Source organism: Malaclemys terrapin, chromosome 9 (assembly GCF_027887155.1).
Source record: "Malaclemys terrapin pileata isolate rMalTer1 chromosome 9, rMalTer1.hap1, whole genome shotgun sequence".
Classification (NCBI taxonomy): domain Eukaryota; kingdom Metazoa; phylum Chordata; order Testudines; family Emydidae; genus Malaclemys; species Malaclemys terrapin.
The window spans coordinates 63,384,015-63,401,694 of NC_071513.1; the positions used below are offsets into that span (position 1 = coordinate 63,384,015).

At 37.7% G+C, this 17,680-nt stretch overlaps 1 protein-coding gene across 3 annotated transcripts in view; it reads right to left on the reverse strand.

The window, feature by feature from the left end:
• Positions 1-3,890: 3,890 nt before the first annotated feature.
• The window catches only part of CAB39 (calcium binding protein 39), a 61,050-nt gene continuing 47,260 nt past the window's right edge, over positions 3,891-17,680 (reverse strand). For all 3 annotated transcript variants that reach the window (XM_054039066.1, XM_054039065.1, XM_054039067.1), the window contains 6 exons: positions 16,559-16,677; positions 13,434-13,602; positions 12,577-12,636; positions 11,820-11,885; positions 8,326-8,469; positions 3,891-6,493 (listed from right to left, as the gene is read on the reverse strand). In XM_054039066.1, the coding sequence (XP_053895041.1) occupies positions 6,305-6,493; positions 8,326-8,469; positions 11,820-11,885; positions 12,577-12,636; positions 13,434-13,602; positions 16,559-16,677 (747 nt within the window). In that variant the 3' untranslated portion in view covers positions 3,891-6,304. The remainder of the gene's footprint in view (positions 6,494-8,325; positions 8,470-11,819; positions 11,886-12,576; positions 12,637-13,433; positions 13,603-16,558; positions 16,678-17,680) is intronic.

Here is a 17,680-nt window from a genome sequence, read left to right on the forward strand (position 1 = left end):
CTATTTCAAACTTGTAAGTAAATAGCCAGCCAAGGCGTGTTAGTTTTCCTTTGTTTTCTCAACTTGTAAATGTACCTTTTACTAAAGTGTTTATCTTTGTTTGCTGTACTTTAAACCTAAGACTAAAGGAAAGTCCTCTAAGCTCTTTAAGTTTAATTACCCTGTAAGGTTAATTTCCATACTGATTTTACAAAAATAATTTTTACCTTTTTCTTTAATTAAAAGCCTTCTTTTTAAAAACCTAATTAATTTCTCCTTGTTTTAAGATCCAAGGGGTTTGAATCTGTATTCACCAGGAAATTGGTAAAAAGTTTCTCAAGGCTACCCAGGAAAGGAAATTAGCCTTGGGATGGTGGCAGCGAAGCAAAGCTAAGCTGGTAGTTAAGCTTAAAAGTTTTCATGCAGGCCCCTACATTTGTACCCTAAAGTTCAAAGTGGGGATACAGCCTTAACAGATGTGTTTTATGATAGGAACAATGTCACATTGTTGGATGCAGCAGTCTCTTGGCAAGAGATATACTCAAACTGGGGGAGGAGGGAGAGAGAGAGGAGGAATGTTGAGAGGGGCGCAGTGGAGCCCGAGCCGGCCCCCACTGGGGCAGGGAGGAAGCACCGGCCTGCCTGGCTCGTCCCCCAGTCCTGCTCCGGCCTCAGCCCCTGGCTCTGGTGCCAGCCGCAGCTCCGACCCCGGATCCCAGCCCCAGCTGTGGGCCCTGTTCCCTGCCACAGCTCTGCTCTCAGCCCCGGCTCCGGCCCAGGCTCCTGACCACATCTCCACTCCCAGCTGCTGACCTTGGCTCCCAGGAGGACGCGGACAGATTCCATTATGGGAAAGGAGGGACGCAACAGAAACATTTTGGGGATCACTGCTTTAAGAGGTACTGTTCAAATAGACATTACAAATATTTTACCTATGGATGCTAACACCTTGAATTACAATATGCTGAAGTGCTCAAAAAAGCATGCCCCATATCCCCTTTATAGTGTCGCAAACCGGGACCGGACTACAGCTGGAAGCTGAGCCATGGCTGGGAGCAGAGCTGGGGCCGGGAGCGGGGCCAGGGCCGGGGCAGAGCTGGGGGCATGTCAGGACTGGGTGGTGCTCCCTCCCTACCCCCTCTGGGGGCCATCCCAATCTTCCTTTACACTCCCTGTCGGGGTGCACCCCCAGTTTGGAGTCCACTGGTCTACAATAAAGGACAACCCAGAGAAAGCAGAACATGGCCTTGGCTGCGAGCCAGAATAGCAGCAGGAGAAAGTCCAGATGAATCTCCATACTGGAGCTCTTTGACAGGCTGCAAATTCAGAGCAAATGTACATAATGAAAAGGTTTTGGTCACTGAGGCAGTGGCACATACTAACCACTGAGGGAGAGAAGACTTGCCATTCGGCTACCACTACTCTAGAACTTTAATAAAAATAGTGAACAGCTAAGGACTGGAAAAAGCAGGAGACTAGAACAAAAATCCTGAGTGAGTCTAACTAGGCTTTCGTTGAAAGGGCCTTTTTTTCCCCCAATGAAGTAGTAAATACTGAAGTTTGGCCGAGGCTATGTATGACAAATGCACAAAACCACTGTGTATCCAAAAACTTGGGTGACATCCATATTAGAAAGTTTCTTACCTATGAAATAATCAGAAACAAGCTTCACATTTGTGATGTGCTCCACGCAACTTTTATTCTGATTCTTAGTGATTCCAATCCATAAGGCAATTCATTCAGTAAAAATCTGTGGAGAACACACATTTTAAATTAATACAAAAACCTCAACCTCCTGTCCTCTCCAGACCCCTTAGCTATCTCATCCAAATACTTAAATGGAAATTTTCATCCAGGCACCTAAGAGGACACCTGTCCATTTTTAAATGTCATTCCTTTAATTTGTGATCTTAATCTATAAAGCATTATAATATACTGTATTTTAAGGGAAAAGCTTGATCCTAAAATTGGACCAACATAATCTAAAAGGATCAAGTGTATGTAGATTGTTGACCAAGAGCTAACACGTTGAATAATTCTTTTAATGTGACATGTATATGCTGCACATGGAAAAAAACCAATATAAAAATAGATTTTCCAATAATTAAAAAGAGAATAGCCATATATATCTGCATCAAAAACCCTGCAATTTTTATTTGTATTGCATTGATTTAGTAGAGGGGCAAGTCAGCCTCCTCTAACTGCTAGTGGTAGGCATGAAAAATGGACATAATCAAAAGCAAAAAATGTTTAGGAATAGAGAGTACAAAAAGCAAAGAACCAATTAGGAATAAGAAGTGATGAGTTCAGTGAAAATAAACCCTAAATTGTCTCCAGAGAATATCCAAACAATATACAGAACAACATGGCTTATAATTACAACAAGGAGTCTGGTGGCACCTTAAAGACTAACAGATTTATTTGGGCATAAACTTTTGTGGGTAAAAACCTCACTTCTCCAGAGGTTTTTACCCACGAAAGCTTATGCCCAAATAAATCTGTTAGTCTTTAAGGTGCCATCAGACTCCTTGTTGTTTTTGTAGATACAGACTAACACGGCTACCCCCGATACATGGCTTATAATTGTTAACTCCATGCTGAAATTAACACTAAAGGCTTGGTCCAAAGCCTGAGACCCCCATTGACTTCGGTGGGCTTTAGATCAGGCCCTAAGTTTGTAACAATCAAAGGATCAGAGAAACCAGGCCGCCATTCGCAAATACAAATCAGTTATTGCGTCTTTTGTACAGCACTCCTTTGCACCTTTCTCAAGAGTGGCTTTGAAAGTGCCATTTAGGATCATTCTTTTATAAGAACGAAACATAAAAACTGCCATATTAGGTCAGACCAATGGTCTAAGTAGCCCAATATCTTGTCTTCCAACAGTGCAAATTGCCAGACGTTTAAAAGGGAGTGAGCAAAACAGGGCAATTTTCAAGTGATCCATCCTCTCTCTGTCCAGCCCCAGCATATGGCAATCAGAGGCTTAGGGACACCCAGAGCCTGGGGTTACATCCCTGACCATCTTAGCTAACAGTCTTTGATGGACCTATCCTCCATGAACTTAACTTGGACTCAGTTTTGGCTTTCAGAACATCCCCGGTAACGAGTTCAGCAGGTTGACTGTACATTTTTGGAAGTATACTTCCTTCTGTTTAAGCCTGCTGCTTATTAATTTCATTGGGTGATGCCTGGTTCTTGTGTTATGAGGAGTAAATAACACTTCCTTATTCACTTTGTTCACACCAGTCATAATTTTGTAGACCTCTGTCATATCCTCCCTTAGTCTCTTTTCCAAGCTGAATTGTACCAGTCTTTTTAATCTCTCCTCATATGGAAGCTGTTCCATACTCCCTTCTCTGTATCTTTTCCATTTCTTTTTTATATAGATCTCTCTCTCTATATATATATTTTGGACATAGCAGGCAGTATTCAAGGCATGGGCATACCATGGCTTTATAAAGCGACATTATGATATCTTTGGTCTTACTATCGCTCTTTCCTAATGGTTCATAACATTGTTCGCTTTTTTGATTGACACAGCACACAGAGAACACATTTTCAGAGAACTATCCACAATGACTCCAAGATCTTTCTTGAGTGGTAATAGCTAATTTAGCCCCCCTCATTTTGTATGTATATTTGAGATGATGTTTTTCAATGTGCATTACTTTGCATGTAAGAACACTGAATTTCATCTGCCATTTTGTTGCCCAGTCATCTAGTTTTATGAGATCCATTTGTAACTCTTCACAGTCTGCTTTGGATTTAACTACCTTCAGTAATTCTGTTTCATTTGCAAACTTATGATTCAGAAGTGATGCAGCATGTACTCCTTTAAGGCACTAAAGAGGTGAGTGTTCAGGTCCACACGTAACTTGACATTTTCAAACACAATAAAGCGCAGAATGGATTTTCTTCAAAATTTTATTTCAATTTAAATTATGGGGCCAGCCAGATTTTCTGGTAAGAAATGCATTTTTTCTCAGGAGAAATGAAATACTTTCATGGAAGTAGAATTACAACTGTATACATCAATATTTAAAAAAAAAAAAAAAAAAAAAAAAAAAAAAAAAAAACCACCTCACATTAAATAACTTTTAGTAATATCTTTAAGCCTTCACACAGATGAGAAGAAACTACTTCCAGTACAGCAGAATTTTTTAAATATGAATAGCATGTCAAATGATCTTAAATTTAAATACAACTTTTTTCTTGAACGCCAACATTCAAATGCTTTCATATGTTAAAAAAGTTATCATATCCACTGTTTCCCAGTCAGAGAGAGAAAAACCAATACCCCAATCCAAATTTCTTCACTTCTTTACATATATAAATTTTAGCATTTCTACATTTTTCTAAAGTGGAAGCCTTGTGTGTTATGGAGAATAACTTGGCAAATAATGTTTTCTTCCACTCAACTATGATAAACCAAAATATAAGACTGCTAGTGCTGAACTATAATACCATCTAATGGCCAATTTTGCCTGCCTACCGAAATGATTTTAAAAATAGAGATCTCTCATTTTCAGTAAGATTAATTTGCTATTTTCCAGGAGACAATATGAATCAGTTTGCAATGGACAGATTAAGAACCTTAAAGAGATCAATGACAATGTTAAGAGACATTTTATATTACCAGAGTGAAAACACCCAATTTTTTGGAGCTATTACCTGATTTCCCTCACAATGGCTTCAAAATTAGCTAAAATGTCAATCAGGGGTTTCATCTTGCTAACTGAAAATAATTTTAATTAGTAAGAGGACAGAAAGCAATGAGCAATTTTATGGCATTCTCAATCAGGTTCAGCCATGTAGAATTTGAACGTTCAAACTCCAACTCATAAGTTGGTTGTGATTTTAGCATAATTATAAGATGAACAGATACAATTTTAATAACATTGTTTACAAATATTTAGTAGATGTTTTTTGTTATGGTCAGAGTAACAAAAGCCAACATGGTGCAAAATCAGTTTGTTTGTTTTTTATAAATACTGATAGTTTGCAGCATTTAAGAACAGGACTTGACAAAATTAAATCATTTTGTTACAAGTAGGCCATCTATGAAATTATTTTTCTCGAAGTCAAGGGGAAATTATTCACTTTCACAACTATTGTACTGAGATATCTACTGCAAGAAAGCAAAGGTGGTCTCTGTAGACTCCCCAGAAGAAAAAGGAATCAATATTAGTTTATCATAATCTTGACCATTTACAGAACACAGCACTAATTTAAGTGAATAAGGCCAATATTAACCAGTAAGAATACAGATTAAAGGATTCCAGTTCTATATTTTAGCCTAACCTAATTGATGGCACCCCATTAGATAAGTGAATACATATAAATTGTTTTTTTCCTTTTGATGCTGCAGTATTTAAGAAATGTTAAATCAGCATTCTCAGATGATCTGAAGTATTCAGCTACATATGAGCATTCATTTTGCAGAACTCAATATTAAGTAATAGTTACAGACTAATACAATAACATTCCTCTGCTGTACAAATTAAATCATATTTTTAAAGAAATGAGCAGCCTAGGAGTTATATACAAAAGAAACCAGCAAGCATTGTTGAAATGAAATGCGAAGTGTCACTGCTAGCTCTACTGTTTGAAATACCTTCAAAGTAAAATTAACAAAACCCTTAGAACATATTTCCAAGTTTACAACTCAATTCTCAGAAAATCATATGTCAAAAAAAAATCTATAAAGCAGTGAAAGGCATATTATATACATTTCCTTATGAACCTCAAGATTTCACTCTTTTAAAAGTTGCTAAATTGAGTTTATTTGCAAGACAACTGTTTATCCCAATAAGCTCACATCTTAGATACATTTCCCCTTTGATTACAAGTAAAGCACTGCACTTTTTTTTTTAATCAAGGCATACAATTTTATATTATGGTGCCATGTATGCACAGGTCACATTGTGCTCATATCTCAAACAACGTAAGTGCAAACATATGATTTAATCAGATTTGCAAGCATGCAACCTGTTGCTTAACTACATTAATACCTTCTTTCCTAAATCAAACTATCATCTATGTTTGCTTTCATGAATCTAGTATCTTTTTTCCCCCAGGACTCCTAAAACAAGCAGTGTCTTTGAATTCTGAAATGACACAAATATCAAGAAAGTCCACATTGTGCAAGAAAGCAGCAGCTAGTTTTTCAACTTGGACTAAAAAAGAAGAGAGAAAACAAAAACCGTTCACTGAACAGCAGATTAGCAGTAATGTTCCTCATGAATTGATAAGAGTGCCTGATGCTGAATATCTAACAGCAAATGCGGAATTTGGGTTTAATATTTTAGGGGTTTACTGGAGATTAAGCTTCTTGCTGTGCTGGTCTCTTCAAATCCCTGATCTGTTTAACTAAATAGGTCTTCTCATCATTAAATTGTTCGTCCTCGGTCCTGTCATTCTGAAACTTGCTGAGGAACTCAATAAGTTTGGTCTGGTTCTTTAAGAGGATATCTAATATAGGCTGTGTCTTGTTAGGATTGGCTACAAACACCTGCAACAAAAGAAGAGGGATTTTAGCAGATACAGGAAACAGAAGGCTCAGTTAAAATTATACTTAGCTAATAAAAAGTGAGATGATAATGGTTTAAAATAGGGCTGTCAAATGATTAAAAAACTAATTGCAATTAGTCACAAGATTAAAATTACAATTAATCAGTTTTAATTTCACTGTTAAACAATAATAGAATACCAATTTAAATACATTATAAATATTTTTGGATATTTTTCTACATTTTCAAATATATTGATTTCAATTACAAAACAGAATACAAGGGGTACAGCATATTTTATATTATTTTTTATTACAGATATTTGTACAGTAAAACGACAAAGATAGTATTTTTCAGTTCACCTCAGACAAGTACTGTAGTGCAATCTTTTTACTGTGAAGGTGCAACTTACAAATGTAAAATTATTATTGTTGTTTTTTATATACCTGCACTCAAAAACAAAACTATTTCAAACTTTAAAGCCTACAAGTCAAAGTATGAAGGAGCATGTGAATGTTTAGCATATCTGGAACGTAAATACCTTGCAAAGCCAGCTACAACAACAATGCCATACAAACGCCTGTTCTCACTTTCAGGTGACATTGTAAATAAGTAGGCAGCATTATCTCCCGTAAATATAAATAAACTTGTTTGTTTTAGCGATTGGCTGAACAAGAAGTAGGACTGAATGGACTTGTAGGTTCTAAAGTTTTTTATTATTTTAGTTTTTAATGCAATTACGTAAGAAATAATAATTCTACATTTGTAAGTTACACCTTCACAATAAAAAGATTGCACTACAGTACTTCCATGAGTTGAACTGAAAAATACTATATTTTGTTCATTTTTTTACAGTGAAAATGTAATAAAAATATAAAGGGAGCACTGTACACTTTGTATTTGTGTTGTAATTGAAATCAATATGTTTAAAATGCAGAATCCAAAAATATTTATAATAAATTTAAGTTGGTACTCTATTATTGTTTAACAGTGCAATTAAAACTGATTAGTTGTGACTTTTTAAAATCTAGTTAATTTGTTTTGGGCTCATCACTTGAGTTAACTGCGATTGACAGCCCAAGTTTAAAATTATGAATGTTTTCTCTCCTAAATATCTGCACATGAAAAAAACAATTGGAATATCTGAGAAGATTAATCTGAAATGAAAACCAGTTTTATATGTTATTGAGGTAGAGACTGAGGGCTGAATTCTGAAGTTAATGGGAGCTGCCTGGTCATGACATCCTGCAGGAGGCACTCAGCACCTCATAGGATTGAGTTCTGTAGCAAGTGCACGATTTTATGTATCTAGCATCATCGTTAAGAGAGACTAGAGATGGTTTAAAACCTTTCTGCAGGGTTATTCCTGAATGGATCTAAGTCCCCAACCTATTACTAACCATTAGTTTATGTCTACTATTAATAAAAAGGGTAACTTGTTTTAACAGACAACCCTGATTTAGATTTTTCAAAACTGATTAGTTGATTTGAAATACTACACGTATCCTCCATAGTACTCTGTAGCATGACACAGACCTGTTTAGAATCCTCAGAATGATGTCAAGATATGCTCAGAAACCACAGCATGCATTCATCCCCTTCATCATTCTCAGTTCATACAGAATTTTAGAAGAGGAAGGTTATGCTAACAATAACCATACAAAACCATTTAGCATTTCCTGAATAAGTACTTTTCAGCAAAAGAAAGAATCAAGTAATTTTTCAGAGCAGACAGATCTGAGGTTTGTCATCATTATTGACTAACCTCACTACCTGTGTAAATGAGGCACACTACAGAAGCTATTCAATGGTTTTATGATTTTTGGTACCATACCTTAAAGACATGAAAGGCCTCAAACTGAATGTTGCGACTCTTGTCTCGTAGAAGGTTCATCATTAGTTTCAGATTTTCAGGTTTACTGATGTATTTTGTCATAATTGTAAAGTTGTGTCTGTCCAATAGCAATTCACCAAGCAACTAAGGGTGGAAAAATGTGACAGAACAATGAAGTATTACTGAAATTTTATGAGTTCAAATACAATTTTTATCATACGGGTTGTGAAGCACATTGAGTAATTGACATCTGTCAATAAAAGAGGTGTAACAAACTCGTGGTTCTCCTGACTCCCAGTCCAGGGTATTTTGATGTGGTTTTTCCATTCTCTCTCTCAGCCTGGCTGAAAAACTGCCTACCTTTCTGTTTCCCCTTAGCCTCAAACTGAAGTGACTCCACTACCACTTTTGTTGGTAAAACTTTTGTTGGTCAGGGGAGTGAAAAAACACACCCTCTGACCATCACAAGTTTCACCGACAAAAGTGCTGATGTGGACAGTGCTATGTCAGCAGAAGGAGCTCTCAGTACCCCCATAACGAATGCCCTTTGCTAGGTGATAACTAGCTACTGTACCATATCTATGCTCAACATGTCTGGTATCTGAAACGGATAATTCGATGTTGTCAGAAGTCAGCTACCCACAGTCAAGGTATCATCCTCCCTCCCAATTTTATAAATGAGGTAAGAGAGGATCTGAGAGGTTGCACAAGACCATTTCTACCAGAGGTGGTAATAAAAGCTCAATCTCTACTATAACAGCTATAAAAGAGTCATCCATGTAGCCATGCTACTTTGCACAAAGATCGGGCCAAATCTGTGTTCTTGGCTCTGCCGTCTGTAAAACAGGATTATCCCTACATGGCCATCTCTACAAAGCACTGACACAGACAGAAGAGTCTTTAATTATAAAACCTGATACGGTACATCATGGTTTTGTGGTTAAGGCATTAGGACTGGAATATAGGAGGAACCAGGCTCAATCCATGGCTCTACCATCCCTGCATCGTGATGTTGGGTAGGTACTTTTCAGGTGGTTACAGTCTTTGGCTATTTTTGCATCGTCTTAATTTAAAAGGTTACGTTTGCTTTTTAAAAAAGCAAACTTTAACCTAAAATAAAAAGAAAATGAAACAATATAAACAGTAATTAGCACTATCACAATTATATTAGTGTGTGATGAAATGGACCAGCTCTGCTTTTTAGTCCTTTGTTACACTTTTGAGGTTCCCAATGAACACTTAATCTTCAGAAATTGATCTTTTTTACTACATTTGTTCTTTTTACCACTCAGAAAAATATTAAAAATTCTCTAGTAAAACGATTACAAAATGAAAACACTGACTTGACCTTCTATACATATTCCAAGTCTGAAATTACCACCCGAACATGCAAGCATTTATAACAACATTGTGGGGGAAAAGGAACCTGTCTCTTATAATCTACTAACACCATACACAGTTAAAAAAGAAAATTCCAAAAGAGGAAAAAAATAAAAAACAGTTATGGTTGCTTAACAGGAAACCCCCCTACTCACAGTGGTGCTGGAACACTTAATAGTGGGGGTGCTGAAAGAAGTTTTTATTTTTTACCTCATGCCCCCCTTTATTCCTATCTATGCTGCCCCACCCTCCAGAGCTGGGGCTGGGAGTAGGGCCATGTCTCCGGGAGCGGGGGATCTGGCCAGGGCTAAGGGACCAAGGCTGGGGCCACAGCAGGGCATCTGGGACCCCGCATGTGGGGCCAGAAGTGGAGTCCCGGGCGTGGGGCTGGCAGCCGGGGCCCTGAGAGTAGAGCCCCTGCCACGGGGCCGGGAGCGGGAGCCTGGGAGTGGAGTCAGCAGATGGGACCCCAGGAACAGGGGGCTAGCAGACGGGGCCCCAGGCACAGGGACAGGGACCCAAGCCCTGGGCGCAGGGCCCCAGGAGGGTAGCTGGGGAGTGAAGTCCCGGGCACGGAACCAGCAGCTGGGACCCCACATAAAACCTGCAGCACCCCCGGCACTCCTAGTTCCCGCACCTATGCCAACTCAAACACTTAGAAGCAAGCATGTGTGCCCAGTTAACGTGTCTTTCTTTAACATATCAATCCCCACACACTGCACTCACCCATCTATAAGTAAGTCCCATACACCTCCAACACGCACTTGTAACTGATTCCTGACAACTGTGCAATACCTTCACTCCAACCTCATACTTCCCTATGGAAAATTAACACATCCCACAGCTGACCAGCACGGATGTTTAATAGATATCTATGCTGATGTTGCTGTGTTACCAATTATATCTATTTAAGTGTATTTTATTAAATTATGTACCTGGGCCCTGAGTTTTGCGGAAATAAGTCTAAAACTAATCAGTGCTTATGCTGGTACAACTATTCCCTCACGGAAAAGGGGATAAACTGTACCAGTATAAGGCGAAAGGCACCTTCACATTAGTGTAACGGCATCCACATTGCTTTACTGGTACTACGTCTTTATAAAAATCACACCCCGATGATATATATTATACCAGTGTAGAAACTGTGCGCAGACCAGTCTAAATCATTCCTTGGACAGTTTCACCCAATACCCTGACTGTAAGCTCTTTGGTACATGCACGGTCTTCGTGTGTGTTTGTACAGTGCTTTATCACAATGGGACCCTCATCCCATTTAGACCTTTGGGAGTTTCTGCAATATAAGAAGCTTGAATAATAGCCAGTCTTCATAAAAACCAATGAAAGATATCTTTTGCATCCTCAAACGGGAGAACTGTGGTTGGAGACAACTGGCTGACAGTTGTCTCTAGCTACAAAATTTTCAGTCAAGAAATATCACTCTGTACAGATACATACATGCCTATTTGTGGGGTAAATACTGGGGGAGCCCCACTGCTACCAAATCTGTGCCCTGGGATAGGTAAGGGAGCCCCTACTGCCACATCTGGGGGGGGAAATGGGGGCCCCCTACCACTGCTCCAGCCTCTTTGGTTCTCCCTGTTGTCCCTGCTTCCCTTGGGCTCCACCCCTGCAGCCCTAACCCGGCCACCATCACTCCAAGTGGAAGATAGGGCGATGCTGCAAGGGTGTGGCACAGGGGCCCCTGTGTTGCTGTGCGCCCCAGATTGCTTTGATTCAACCATGCTCCCACGTGATGAAAATAAACTCTTTGGCAAGTCCACAAATAAAATCTTATTAAAATAGTTATTGAAATCAACTATTTTTACTGTTTTAAATTGCGATTCAAACTAGTTATTTAAGTAATTGTGATTTAAATCAATTCATCCTGAAATTATCATAGAATGTCAGGGTTGGAAGGGACCTCAGGAAGTCATCTAGTCCAACCCCCTGCTCAAAGCAGGACCAATCTCCAGACAGATTTTTGCCCCCGATTCCCTAAATGGCCCCCTCAAGGATTGAACTGACAACCCTGGGTTTAGCAGCCAATGCTCAAACCACAAAGCTATCCCTCACCCTTGGAGAAAAAAAGGGCACTCAAAGTAAAACTACCTTACCTTAAGTGACTGCCTTTTCGTCACATAATTTTCTGAATGAAGTAACTTCTCATACTCACTGAAGAACTGAATGGAGAATGAAGAGAAAAATCAGGAACTTTCCAAGTGGCACAAGCCCTTCTTCTGAATGAATTTATTTAACTGGGGGGATCTTTAATAGGTATGTAAATAAAAACTTAGAATTCTACTGAAACAAGGTTTGCAGTATTACATTACAAGTGTTTAACATTTTAACAAGCTTTTTAAAAACTTAATTTCTTTGCTATTTTGGGAACTTTAAATATTTGGACTACCATATAATGAAGGAAGTTATTCTTTAAGCAATAAAATTTTGTAGACTATGAAATGATTTAAGCTTTTATTAATATCAGAATTGGCCAGCAGATGGAGCAAAACTATCAAACATACCTTTGTGACTAAGGCCTCATATAGACAACAGAAAAAATGGGAAAAGGTTCCCTCTAGTGGAAAATGCATTTTCACAAAGCTAGATTTTCATCTTTTCAAAATCTCAGTTTAAGTTTTTGATGTTGAAATGCTGAGAATTTTAAAACAAATTTCTATTTTAAAAACACTATGGTACAAAAATATGCAAACCTAACTTTGATTAATGCAATATATAAACTGTCCTTGGTAATTCTTAACTAAGAATCCAAGCAATACGATACAAAGAATGAAAAAGTATTTAACTTTTTCAGTCAAATGAAAATTATTCTGTATCAATCATCAAAAAGTTCTGAGGAATTATATTACTCACCCTATCATAATGCTGTTCCAAAAATTCTGCACTCAGCAACTTGTGTCTCGTAAGTAAATCCTGAAAAAGTATGTCATGTTTAAGCAATATTTTCAGATTAAAAAAAAAAGTATTTATTAAAATAATAAATATTCATTCTGGATGCCTCTGAAGAGTCTAATTAATCCAATGAAGGATTTTGATATACTATGGAAATAAAGAAAAAAAGTTGGAATATTGGTGTGGATTCTTGATTGTGGCTATGAAAACTCATAGCATAACTTAGGAAGGGGTCTGCTATATGCTGTACTGGTTCTCATAGAGAAATCAGAGCAACTTGAAGGCTCTTTTAACTTGTGTTGGCTTCCAACAGCTCCAAGATACAGCTGCTTGGATCACTGGGGCACAGGGAAACCCAGGCCTACTCTCTGCAACAGGAATGACACATAAGCTACTATATCACCAGAGCCCTACAGCACCAAAGGGTCCACTTACACTATTCATTATTTGTACAGTGTTAGCACCTAGATGTCCCAATCATGAATCAGCACCAATCATGCAAGGCACTACACAAATAAGACAGTCCCTCCCTGCCTTGAAGAGTTTACAATCTAAGTAAAATATTAAATTTTAGTTCTGGAATAAATGTTACCCTGAACATAGCACATGTATCTGAAGCAATATCTTAATTGCCATGTGCTTAGAAGGAAGCAATGTTCAATTGATCCAGCCCTTTTACAGAGAGTGTCACAAACTTTGTTCTCTGTCTCCATATGCTGACTCCATATGTGACTAACACCTGACATTTGGGATTATATATTTGAGATGCTGGAGAAATGTATGCTATTGTAACTATTTAGATATGGTATGCAAGTTACCTTGAATGTGGCAAACGCATCTGAAGCAATGTCAAACGTTGACATTTCCACATATCTGAAGAAATCATAGAACTGTTCTGACCACAAGATTATTTTAGCAAGTGGTTCATGTCTAATGCATTCTCTTAACATTATTCCACAATTTAGAGCAATTTCTGGAGATTCGTACCTGCAAAATGAGAAGTCTATATAAATACCTTTAAAATGTGGTACTGTAGTACTGCAACTTTATATATAATTAACTATACGCTATATTATGTTATCAAGTCAACTTAAACATTTCAATAATTAAAAGGCATTTATCTGCATATTAAGTTCCACTTTCAGATGTTCTACGAAATATTACCAAAATCAGATGATCAATCTGTTGCTTGTATGAATCACTTGTATACAATGGGAGCATAAGAAACATAACTTTATGTTCAGACTCAAAATCAATGCCCTCTTCTCATAACTGCAGGTGGAACGTGACTCATAGCAGGCTTTTCTAAATGTGCAGTAGGTGCTCTGCAGGTTGGGACAGCAGAAGTTTGCCCTCTAGTGGTATGGACAATTCACAACTCCCAGTATACTGCCAAACTTGTTCATTTTATATGGAATACTGAGTATGACTTTTTAGGTAAACTTCATAAGTGAACAAACAGACTGTTCCACATGGTCAAAAGAATAAGCATTTACACTGCAAGTACACGGTCAAAATTTGAAAGTAACGTCACCTGAAATCTATGGGTCTCTTGTAGCTCCACATATTTAAATCAACAGGATTCTGGCAAATCATATACCTTTTCAAAGCCTAGATCCTAATGGTTGGTTCACATTCACCGTAATATCTTAAAATTATGTAAATGTGGCTATACCAGATGCATCATATATAAGACATACAACAGATCAGTAAGTACTTCTATAAATTAAAACCAACATCTATTTCAAACATTTTTATTCATGCACACACAAAAATGTTTCATGGTGGCTGTCCTAGGTTATGCTGTCCTAAATATCAGCAACGTGGTCCACTGAACACGATCCTGGACTTGAAGTTAGGAGAAGATTCTGCCACTGACCAGTCTGACAGTTTGGGGAAGTTATTTCACCTCTCTGTGCCTCAGTTTCTATGCCTTCCTTTGTAAAGCACTTTGAGAAAGCACATATAAGAATTTAGTATCATTCATTTGTTCTTACTTTTATATTATACGATGGTTAATAATAATCTTGCCCTTTGAATTTTTCAGATATCTTGGGTTCTGTCAAAATGAGACTGTAGAATAGGAAAAATTAAAAGTACTCTGTGGAACACTGGATTTCTTTACAATTGCAAAGATACATTTTGTTGCTCCTCTAGACTGCTAGGGGGTTCTTAGTGTTCATGAGGAAGCCAGGGATTAAAATGTGCAAGTTCCTGCTCTTGTTGTAAAACAATTTTTCTATATGTATCAATACTCTGCTGGCTCAGACAAGTGGCACAGATAAAAAGAATGAAGAGACAATGTGACATAAGCATGATACCACACATTTGGTAGGTTTCAGACTTGGCAACATCTCTAATTACTATGGGTACATCTACACTACAGCGGGGAGTCGATTTAAGATACGCAAATTCAGCTACGTGCTGAATTTACACCAATATTTCCGATGGGACGCGATAAATCGATCCCCGAGAGGTCGATTTCTACCCGCCGATTCAGGCGGGTAGTATAGACCAGACCTATGTAATGCAAAAACTTTGAGGAAAAACTAAAGAGCAGATCTTTTGTTTAAACATCCAGAAAACAAAACCTGTTATTTTAACATCTTATTACTGTCGTCATGATGTGGCAAACAGCTATTCCAAGGAATTAACTATTTAATCTAATTCTTTATAATTTCTATAGAATCTTATACCATGCCAATCACTGTAGCATTTGAGTACAACTACAGTATACCCCCATTGACCCAAACCTCATTATCCAAATCCCTTTCTTGTCCCTGAGCACGAGATACGTGCCGTCTGCAGCACGTATCTCATGATGGGGAACAAGGAAGGGATTCGGCTAACGTGGAGATTTGTAAAATAGAGCAGAGACCTCTGGCCAGTACTGTGAGGAGCAAGACGAGCCCCCCGTTGTGGAGGAGGGAACCCCACTGCTCAATGGCTGAACGGTTCCTGCTATCCTGATTATCCGAACTCCCAATTATCCAAATAAAATCAGTGTCCCTCAGTCTATTTGGATAATCAGGAGTATACTGTACATCATGATGTATGACAGCTTATTTGAACAATATCCATCAGTATACATGCTACAGCTACTGATATAAAATTAGTGTTTGAAATGCATAAAACCATTTTTAAAATGTTAACAAGACATTAGTGAACTTTCCCACCCCAAAATGATAAAATTGGATTGCAACCTCTAATATTTTCTGTTATTCATGGCACAGAATAATAGAAATGTAACAGTCCATTTTGAGGTTGGGGGGATGTTTGTTCCCTAATTTAAAAAACAAAAGGCTTTTTACTTACATTTGTTTTCACGAATTTTGGTATGCAGCTGCAGACTTGCTACAGCATAATTGATATGGCATGATTCTCTGATGTAACAACACAGGTAATACAAGAATAGAGGTGGAAACAGCAATCTAGCATGCAGTGAATACACAATCATATCTAGAAAAGTTGGAGCTTCTTGATGTCTCTGTAGTTGTATTACCCAATAACTATGAAGCAGGAGCTGCACAGTAACTCAGAGGATGGGACAGCAAGTTCATTTAGCCAGAGGTTAGAACAATCATTCGAACACTCGGTAAATAACTAAGATCAGGAATAACAGTTTAAATTCTGGACAATGAAGTAAGTTCAGTGAAAAGGAACATTACATTACCCCAACAAGAATGTTTTTAGCGCAGTATTAGTTTTCAATTCTCACCCTGTCACCCTTCACATTAAAGGATTCATATTTTGATATTCTATTGCTTAAATTATCCATTTGACTTAAGTTACTTTAAGGGAAGTTACACGCCCTGTGGCAAAATTATTTAAACAAATTGCAAAGGAAGAAGGGACATTTCACCACTCTCACTATCCTGCTTTTACCTGAAAAAAACATTCCAATACTTCATATAAAACTATTTACACCAAATATTGTACATACCCTTTTAATAACATGAACAATATATTTTGTTGAGTGCAGATGTATTCCACTGTGGGAGTTCTTGTACCAATTTGCCTTCTGAGAATGTTGTTGAAAATTTGAGCGACATCTTTTTTGCCCTGTCAAAAACGTAACCAATTAAGCATATAAACATTTAGTACCAGAATGTATAGCAAGAGTTAATATATAAATATACATACACTTAAACATGACCATTTCACAAAAAAATTCCCCAAAAACTTTGTTTCTCTACACCCATTTCAAATCTGTCACAGCATTCAATACATCATTGTATCAACTTACATTTGGATAGCTTGAATAACCTACTGATAATGTTTAAAACAATAAAACCCTTTTATATTTTATCTGATATTCCTAGAGCTTCTCTGGATTCATTTTGTACCAAAATTATGTTAATACTATGCCTATTTTTAACAATGCCACAGTCCTGAGTAAGATGGAATATTTCAATGTTCCACTCTGTCATCTCTCATTTTCAGTGTGCATGTATTCAGGTCCTTCTACTAAGGAAAACTGAGACACATCTTGGGCTGCAGTACCAACAACATGCAGACTGCACTCCAATTTACAATTTTTTTATTGTGTTTTCTCATTTTATGATGGAAAACAACAACAATTATAATTAAAGTCAAAGGTAAGTATAACAAAGGCATATTCCTCATATCATATGATCTAGGATACCACAGTCCCCCAGTTTTCTCAATACTTGATAGAAGTGTGGATATGGGTAAGAGCACTATGCTCAAATTCAACCTAGATTATCTTAAATGAAGCTGGTTGATAGCTGTAAGCACTGGAAAGACAGGAGCTCTGCATGCACCCCATATTGGATGCATATATCTACCATTTGCCAATACTGCTTGTATCTTTGGAATCATACTCAGTTTATCATTACTTCGGGCCAGTTAGCAGGAGTGCCTAACAGTGCGTGCGAACATTACTTGGAATTAACCTTGAAGAGGACTTGGAAGTTATTTGTTTCTATATGCAGCTCAAGGAGCTGGTTACCACCTTGGGCAGAACAGGATCTAGCTACAGGTCCTGACCTGGCAGTAAAGATCTGTTAAGAAACTCTTAATCATGGTTATTTGAAGTTTATAA